The 9,664-nt window shown below is 37.2% G+C and overlaps 1 protein-coding gene across 1 annotated transcript; it reads left to right on the plus strand.

Moving 5' to 3' along the window:
• Positions 1 to 2,793: 2,793 nt before the first annotated feature.
• On the plus strand, positions 2,794 to 7,341 carry LOC121654376 (T-box transcription factor TBX3-like). Its single transcript, XM_042008489.1, has 7 exons — positions 2,794 to 3,407; positions 3,655 to 3,922; positions 4,042 to 4,188; positions 4,289 to 4,365; positions 4,444 to 4,607; positions 5,218 to 5,765; positions 6,393 to 7,341. The coding sequence occupies exons 1-7, from the start codon at positions 3,052 to 3,054 to the stop codon at positions 6,699 to 6,701; spliced, it is 1,869 nt and encodes a 622-aa protein (XP_041864423.1). The 5' UTR covers positions 2,794 to 3,051; the 3' UTR covers positions 6,702 to 7,341.
• The last annotated feature ends 2,323 nt before the right edge of the window (positions 7,342 to 9,664 follow it).

Here is a 9,664-nt window from a genome sequence, read left to right on the forward strand (position 1 = left end):
GTGTCGTGGGAAGTAGGAGTGTGACTGTAATATGGCAAGCCGAAAGGGTCAAAAAACGTCTTGATTTCCGCGCGATAGCACGTAAAAAACGCGCGTTTGTTTGGGAAAAACGCGCGTAAAAAGCGTGCACTCCCGTTTCCCAGTGTCTTTGAACGCGCGCGCACGTCCCGTTTTGATCGCGTCCCGTTTTGAACGCGTCTCGTTTTGAACGCGCGCGCGCGTCCAGTTTTGAACGCGTCTCGTTTTGAACGCGCGACCGCGTTGCCTTTTGCATCGCGCTATCACGTAAAAACGTGCAATGCCGTTCTGTGTTTAAATTATGATAATGAATGTCACAGTTCCCACCCTGAAGTTTTTGCTCTGGCAGACTAGACTGAATGATCGCTGATCCACAAGAACTGTTTATCAGCAGCCTTCACTAGAACCGTTGTCTATTCAGCAGTTAGAGACAAAGCATGCCTTTACAAAATCCTTTGTGTAATTAGTAATAGAGCATTGAAAGCCTTTTCACTTTACCAAATATATTTTTGTATTTATTTTGATGTATATAAACGTTTCCTTTTTTTTTGTAACGAGTGGTCGACCGTCAGATATATCTTTTGCCAATCATTTCAGCTGAACAGATAGCGCTGAGGTAATGTCGCTGCCTTTAAAGTTGCTCTTCTCTTTTGTTAGATGACGCCGGTTCAAATCTCAGCCCGGACATTACAAATTTTTCACACACTGAGCCTTATGCTACTTTTATTGTGTCACGGACACCTAATACCTGACCTCATTCATAAAACACTCACTCTGAATACAACCGTAATTCTTCGTTAGATTTTTAACTTTTAATATTAAATCAGATCAGACGTGAAGACCAGCCTTTCAATGGATTTGTGCTGCCATCTACTGGCGTGTAATGAAAACTATATGTTTTTGTATATTTGCTGGTTTCATTACTTCACTCAACTAGACCTGGAAGAGGCTTGTCAATTTATTGTCAAGTCATATGGTCACAGTAATTTATGCATGCATAAAATCTAAAGTTGGCTCACAACAGGGATCAGACATATAATTTTGATAACAACTTCAAAGTGACAATGTTGTAGTGCCTGTAAATGAGTTCCATGTCAAAATATGATCAAAAGTGGAAGACCATTTAACAGTTAATTGTTTTAATATTTGTCAACATTTTCAAACAGAATTGAATGTTTTTAATTGCATTTTTTAAATAAATTTTCATAATTGTAAAATTGTTTTTGTTTATGTAAGACAGCACATTTCAATGGAAACTTTTCTACAAAAAATAAAAAGTAAAACAAACATTTACAGAATTGAAGCATTCAGTTCATTCTGCCCGCACCTGTCATTTTTTCTTTGTCATTGACTTTTAAAATTTACCAGCCTAAAAAATAAATCAGTGTCAGTGTAGGGTATGGGAGCAGACAGCGGTGGTGATAGAGCAGGTACATCATAACCAGTTAACATCAGAAAATCCATAATTAAATCATAACGTAAAACAGCTGTTGTTAATGGTTCAAAAAAGTATTTATTGCCAAACTAATGGTTCTGTATTTGAAAATAAAATAGCATACTTTGGTGATAGTAAGTACAATATATTATACAGTCCCTTACACTGTATAAGGGATTGCATAATATCTGTATAACAGTACAGCTCATTATGTGCCAGTGGATAGCAGCAGGGGTCCTTAGAATGACAGCACAAATACTGTGTCTAGCTACTGTCAAAAACGTCAAATAAGGAAACAGTCCTGAAAGTTATGTGTCTGATCTGTGTTGTGAGCCAACTTTAGATTTTATGCATGCATAAATTACTGTGACCATATGACTTGACAATAAATTGACAAGCCTCTTCCAGGTCTAGTTGAGTGAAGTAATGAAACCAGCAAATATACAAAAACATATAGTTTTCATTACACGCCAGTAGATGGCAGCACAAATCCATTGAAAGGCTGGTCTTCACGTCTGATCTGATTTAATATTAAAAGTTAAAAATCTAACGAAGAATTACGGTTGTATTCAGAGTGAGTGTTTTATGAATGAGGTCAGGTATTAGGTGTCCGTGACACAATAAAAGTAGCATAAGGCTCAGTGTGTGAAAAATTTGTAATGTCCGGGCTGAGATTTGAACCGGCGTCATCTAACAAAAGAGAAGAGCAACTTTAAAGGCAGCGACATTACCTCAGCGCTATCTGTTCAGCTGAAATGATTGGCAAAAGATATATCTGACGGTTGACCACTCGTTACAAAAAAAAAGGAAACGTTTATATACATCAAAATAAATACAAAAATATATTTGGTAAAGTGAAAAGGCTTTCAATGCTCTATTACTAATTACACAAAGGATTTTGTAAAGGCATGCTTTGTCTCTAACTGCTGAATAGACAACGGTTCTAGTGAAGGCTGCTGATAAACAGTTCTTGTGGATCAGCGATCATTCAGTCTAGTCTGCCAGAGCAAAAACTTCAGGGTGGGAACTGTGACATTCATTATCATAATTTAAACACAGAACGGCATTGCACGTTTTTACGTGATAGCGCGATGCAAAAGGCAACGCGGTCGCGCGTTCAAAACGAGACGCGTTCAAAACTGGACGCGCGCGCGCGTTCAAAACGAGACGCGTTCAAAACGGGACGCGATCAAAACGGGACGTGCGCGCGCGTTCAAAGACACTGGGAAACGGGAGTGCACGCTTTTTACGCGCGTTTTTCCCAAACAAACGCGCGTTTTTTACGTGCTATCGCGCGGAAATCAAGACGTTTTTTGACCCTTTTGGCTTGCCATACTGTAACCTTACCTTCGTGCTTCCCTCTGCCCTCGCTCCTCTCGTCGATGCGTCAGCGTTCGGGGCTCAGACGGTTGAAGTTGAAAACAATCTTTACGCACGCTTCCCGAAGTGCGTCGCCCTCCCCTTGAGTGAGTCTGCCTGTGGACCCCTGCTTTTGGAGATGTGGAAATCTGAAGTCAAGACTTGTTTTTCAAAATGAAAGAAATCCAGCAAGTCTGGAGAAAGCGCACGGATTGAGACTAGTCAGTTTGAATGTCCCGATGAGAGATCCAGTTGGTACAGCGGCTCCCATGGCTTATCACCCTTTCAACGTTCAACGAGCGGGTGCCTTCTCTTTGCACAACCTACTGCCTCGCGCTCAGTCTTCATTTTTCCCTGCGGTGACTCTCCCGGACGTTGCTTCGCTCTCTGACCCCCTGCTTGAGCCACCTGCCTCCGATTCAGGGCTACGCTTAGCTTTGCAACGCCAGAACCGGCCGGTGCGCTCACAGTCCACGATAAGCCCGCAGTTTGAAGAATGGCTCGATGAGGACCCGAAAGTAATACTGGAATCAAAGAATCTATGGAGTGAATTTCACAAGATGGGGACTGAGATGGTTATCACTAAATCGGGAAGGCAAGTAATTAATTTAAGTCTCTTTGACACTGAAAGTAATTCCCACACGCAAGAAACCAGAGCTAATTGGGCAAAAACCAGGCTTACATGTATTGAAATTTTAGTCACGAAACTGTCAATAAAAGAATAACATGGTTATTTAAAAATATGAGTTCTTTTTTTTTCTTTTTAATTTTTTAAGCTAACAGTTTTCATTTTAATTTTAATTTATTTTATATCGCTAAACATTTTTAATGATCTATTACAGAAGGATGTTTCCACCCTTCAAAGTGCGTGTAAATGGGCTGGAGGAAACTGCAAAATATATCCTGTTGATAGATATCGTGGCTGTTGATGACTGCCGCTACAAGTTTCATAACTGCCGCTGGATGGCAGCTGGAAAAGCTGACCCAGAGATGCCAAAGCGCATGTACATCCATCCAGACAGTCCATCCAAAGGGGAGCACTGGATGAGCAAGCCTGTTGCATTTCATAAACTCAAACTTACCAATAATATTTCAGACAAGCATGGATTTGTAAGTAACATTGACTGAAAACTGTGCTGTCATTGCCTGATTTTTCAGGCATTAAATGTTTGATAAGAGTTTATACCAACAGCTTTCATTTTCAACCATGTTGTTTTTGGATTTTCCAGACTATTTTACATTCCATGCATAAATACCAACCCAGATTTCATATTGTGAAAGCCAACGACATCATGAAGCTTCCATACAGCACCTTCAGGACGTATGTTTTTCCAGAGACAGAGTTCATTGCTGTTACTGCCTATCAGAACGAAAAGGTAATCTTGCTTTTTCTCCATTTAGGTCTCTGAATGCATGTGCATGTATATCTCTGGATCTTTTCCTGTGACTAACTTTCTCTCTTTTTTTTCTGTTAAGATTACTCAACTAAAAATTGACAACAACCCCTTTGCCAAAGGATTCAGAGACACTGGAAATGGGAGACGAGAAAAGAGGTAATTATTTTGCAGCTTGCAACAATTGACAAAACCTACATCTTTGATATTTGATCTTGATTCATTTATGATCCACAGGATTAAACAGTCAGGTTCACCTTTGCTAAATGAGAACCAGAGCAAAGCAGACCAGGACTGTGCTGATTCTGATGACTCGTGTGAGCAACCCAGCACCAGCAAATCTTGTTATTCTCCTGTGGAACTAGGCAGCAGCCCTCTGATGCCCTCAACACCCTGTCAAGGTGTGTTAACTCTTATTTAGGTTGCATGCCTTCTTTGGAGCTTTAATTATACTGTGTTTGGACTAAAATTGTTTTAAAGGAGGCAAGTTTTCATATACCAGCACAATCACAGCAACAGCCAGGATTCATTAAGCCTTTTTTTTATTATTTGTTTGTTTTTAATCAAATAAGTAACCTTTGACCACCACCGCAAGCAAAATTATACAGCAGGAATTAATTATTTAATTTAAAGTTCCTACATTTAAACTTTCGTAAGATATATCATTCTGTTTGAGGTGCTTTTTATTTATTTATTTATTTTCTTTCTCTTTCTTTTTGAATTTAAAAGTGAACAAAGTAGGTCATTTTCACAAGAAAACATGTAATATGACATAACAGGAAAAAACAGGTGTTGCTAATAACATTAATGATGGCTGAGCTCTAATTGAGCATTAAGTAATCCTGCACAGTGTGACCGTAAAGAAAGCCGTCTTAAGCTCAACACCTCTGCAGTGAAGCTGTGAAATCCAGCCATCATTATTTACACATATTTCTTTTCTTGTACTGTTACATGTTATCTTCATGCTTTTTAAGCAAATATATTTTCAATAATACCCCTCCCTCCCAACAGATGAGACCAATATTGGAAGTGATTCAGATAGTGATCTTCAGGATGATGCCATTTCTGAAGCAAGCTGCTCCAGAATTTCGCATACCTTGGCTATGAGTCTGATGAGTGAGGAGATACTGCAAATCAAGACTGACCATAGCAACAGCAATCATCATGGAACAAAGGAGAGAACAATATGCAGAACACCATATGAAAGGTACTCTTTGGATTTGAGTGCCTCAGAAAAGCATAGAAGTAAAATCAAAGATGTAGTCCTGCCTTTAATGGTGCCGCCCTGGAGCTCGTCATCCTTCAGTGATAGACACAGTCAGACTTTGGATTCTCCGCTTGTGTGCACCCAGCCGTTCGTTAGGCTTGGGGCCCCGCTGTTATTTCAAGCAGGACCGTTTTCAATAACGCCAGAAACTGTTTCTACTGTGGATGTGAGACCTGGATTTTCCTCGTCGCCTGAAGTAAGGGATTTAGGAACTGGAACCCTGTCTTCTCGAAGCTTTGCATCTTCTGCTCCGTTTAAGGTTTACTCGACACAGCACACGCAGGCATCTCAGGTAAACTTCAGGATCATATTTGTATTCAACTTTTTGCTACATTAACCCACAAGAGTAAAGCAGACTTTTCATCCTTCTGAGTGTTGTATGGTAGTTCCACTAGCTTTTTGCCAAAGTCATAAGATTATGCTAAGAAGCAAGATGTGAATGGAAGTTATCTTTATGTAAGGTAGGATTATTGTATTCACATTACTGTCAATGGAGCAACTGCGTAAAGTTTGGTATCCTAACAAAGGGTCATGTGGCTATGATTAATGGGGAAGGAAAAAAAAAATTAACTATTAAGTAATCAACTTTTTATTTATTATTTAATTGGCTCTTCACTAAGGTAACTCTTTCACTTATGATCAATTTTGCTGAATGATTTTCATTCCCCTAGGAGTAAAAAAAATTGGGACTTTGAACATATTTTTCATCAGATGGCTTTGATATCATTTGAATACTGGATATTTTGAGGTTCTTAACATTATCCAGGTCAGTGTAAAGCAAAAAACATAGGTTTTAAGAAATTAGATCAGTTACTCTCACACCTTGAATCTTTTCTGTAAAATATTTTTTAAACTAAATCACCTCACAGAACCTCCATAGTGCTGCACATCTGCATTAACAACTTTACTTTTCAAACAGGGCGTGCCGCTCACATCATTTGGAGGGATGATGTCATATCCATACCGCTACATGGCCATACCAGGTGCAGTTGCTCCAGATCTCCCCACCTGCTCTGCCACCGCATCGCTCACTAGAAGCTATCACCACAGCAGCACTCGGCCTTTGTTGCAATTCAGCCCGTATAAGATCCCAACATCTTTCAGACCACATTTACAACCAGAACTGTCCAAATCTGGAAGCAGAGACTCAAGGCTTGTGTCAGAAAATCAGCATTGCAAAGCAAAGGTCAAGCAGAAGACTATTCCATCCATTGTGACATACAACTAATGAACTGCTGTGCTTTCATATCCTACATTATCCTACACTGTAGACTTTTTTTTGTGGTAGATCCAGGTTTACCACACAAGTTTATGAAGTTGCTGTTTAATTATGTTCCATGGTATAATTATAAATCTGTTTAATAAATATTTATCTCTTAATTTGCAGGTCAAGATATTCGTCTTGTTTAGCATCCCCTTTATCTACTTACATCAGTGTTTTAGATCCTGGCTGGATGTTAAAACCATGCAATTTGAATGTTATTGAAGCATTTGGTTGTACAAATGTTTATAAGAAACTTTTATATTTCTAAATCAAACACTTAAATTTTCAAACCAAATACAGCCAAGCTTTAATAGAAACCTTAGTGTCTTTTGTAGAGCAAAAAAAAAAAAAACACCTAATCAGAGTTTAAGTCACTGGCTTAGAGGTCAGTTAAAATGAATACTTATCTATATTTCCAGAAATTGAGCTATTAAAATAATAATGCTTTAAGTGGAAATGTCAGTAAGTTAAACATGTGCTTTAAATGTCATTAAAACAGTTTTACTCTGTTTAATATTGTAAATATTTAACTTCTTTTTTGTTTGTTTTTAATGTTTGGTTTCATTTTCTGTATGTTGTGTTAAAATTCAAAGCCTTTTGTTACTTCAGAACGGTTACCGTTCACCATAAAACTTGCCAATAAGAAATGTGGAGAGTTGTGGAGGAAAGCTGGCTGTTTTTTTTTTTTGTTTGTTTTTTTGGGGGGGGGGGGGTGTCTGATTTTCTTTTCTTTTTGCTTGTTTTTACTCTTTAATAAAGATGGTTTTGTTTTTGTTTTTTGTTTTTCTAACATTTGCTGTAATTGTGTGACTGCCTCTTCTGCAATGGGTCAAGCCAGATAAAGATTATTGAGATCAATGCATGTACATGCATTTGTGTCCTAGGAGTTTAAATGGATTTGTGAGGCAGATTCCGTTGCCTTGTACAGATCACAGTAAGTCTGACTTAATCCCGTAAGTTAATTTAACTAAATTAAGCTGTCTTTCTTGGCAAAGTAACTCCATAGGGCTGCCCTACCTGAACTTTCAGTTATCATATCACTGCAAACCCATAAACTCTCAAATACATTTTAAAGCAAAGCCAACTTTTTAAATAACTTCAGGAGTTAAAAGTTTAAATCATTTACTTGACAACTTCCAGTGAAATAAGTCTGGAAGTTATTCTCATTTGTCCTGTAACAACTGACTTTAACAACATAAATACACTACCAGTCATAAGTTTGGACACTTTCCCATTTGTCTAAACTTTTGACTGCTAATGTATAAGAAAGAAATGGATTTGTAGAATTTTTAAACCCAACCAGTTGTTTGGTAAAATCTGCAAAATTTTTTCTTCTCTTTTTTTAATAACTTGCATGACTTGAGAAAAAATTACTTAGTCTTAATAGACACTTTTTGAGCCCCCTTAGGTATGCACTAATGTTAAAATTCTGGACTGATAATACTGATGATAAAGATAAGAATATGACCAATGGGTGATACCAGTGTTTAATTGCTTTGTTTTCTCATTTGGTTCCCCACTTAATCCAATAAGAGAAAAAATGCAATGTGCTTTATAAAATATAAACTAGTCAGTTTCAAAGTAAACATTATGGGAACAAACATCTTTCTCTGCTTGAATATATATAAACACACACACACACACATATATAATATTTGAGTCACTGAAACTACTACGACTGAAAAACAATAAAACTGATCATTTGTAGAAAAATAAGCAAAAGTTGGTAGTAAATCTTTTTCATCAAACATTATTAGGAAAAATCATTGATAGTATTTACCATTATCAGTGTTTATTAAAGTTTTGGGGTCAAACACGGTGGCACAGTCATTACATTTAGTGGCTTTTACACCATCTTCATAAAATAAAAATAGTCTGGACAGCAGACATAAGATATGTATGTAGTCTATTTGAGAATAAAAGAACTTTTGTTTTTTTAAAGGTAAATATGCATGATATAATATGTTCTAGAGGCAAACCCTAAGGAAGGGAGCGGCAAAGTAAAGCGGACATATTGACTCTTTAAATGTTATTTTAAACTGAATGTGATATATCCACATGGGGCACTATTAGAAATTGTCAAGAACTCATTGACTGCATAAGTAACTTCCTTTTTTGCATTAGACTATAGGGGTCTGGGTAATATGAACAACACAAATTACATGATCAAGTAGTTTTGATAAGTTGGAGAAAATTTGCTTAATCATGTTTGTTGTCATATACTGGTATGCACCTCCCCACACACTATATGCGCTCTTTTACATTTTCATAATAAATTTGATTGCACTATAATGTTGTAATAAATGTTAAAATAACCACCGTGATAAGAGTTTGCTACACAGTGTTTCAAAGTGTTTCATGCTACTGGAGCTATACTGTTGAACACATCAATACTTCAGTGAAAACAGTGTATCAAAAATATATATTTGTGCATCAAACTATGTTGAAAAGCAAGACTTTATAGTGAAGTTGAAATTTCAGCAATGATTGGATTTGAAAAATCTAAACTAAACTAAAATTAATATTGATTCAGGGTTGGTAAATTCACCTATGTTGAGAAACATGACGTAGAAGTGACGTTGCTAATTCAATGTTGATTAGTTTTGCAAAATCTAAAGAAAGTTCAATGGTTCAATGGTCAAAACTGGCTCTTGACGCTGATTCAATAGTGACACCATGTTAAAATGCCAGCTGTGTATGAGGTCAGTGTTTCCAGGGAAACAGCTGGGTAACTTATTATGTTCGCTGGTTAAAACAGCAAATCTAAAGTTTTATGTCTTCCTGAACAAAATCTTATTGAAATGATTTTTTAAACATTACTGACATTAACAGTGAGTCAGCAGGCAGCTTTTTGATTTTCTTTATTAGCCTATTTGTTATTGGTTGTGCATGGATAGTTTATGTGTTCATAGACAATATAAAGAAAT

Source organism: Melanotaenia boesemani, chromosome 15 (assembly GCF_017639745.1).
Source record: "Melanotaenia boesemani isolate fMelBoe1 chromosome 15, fMelBoe1.pri, whole genome shotgun sequence".
Lineage (NCBI taxonomy): Eukaryota > Metazoa > Chordata > Actinopteri > Atheriniformes > Melanotaeniidae > Melanotaenia > Melanotaenia boesemani.

Coding starts and splice junctions, on each gene's coding strand:
- LOC121654376 (XM_042008489.1), top strand. CDS start 3,052: ATGAGAGATCCAGTTGGTACAGCGGCTCCCATGGCTTATCACCCTTTC. Junction 3,408..3,654: donor GTTATCACTAAATCGGGAAG/GCAAGTAATTAA, acceptor GATCTATTACAG/AAGGATGTTTCCACCCTTCA. Junction 4,608..5,217: donor GCCCTCAACACCCTGTCAAG/GTGTGTTAACTC, acceptor CCCTCCCAACAG/ATGAGACCAATATTGGAAGT.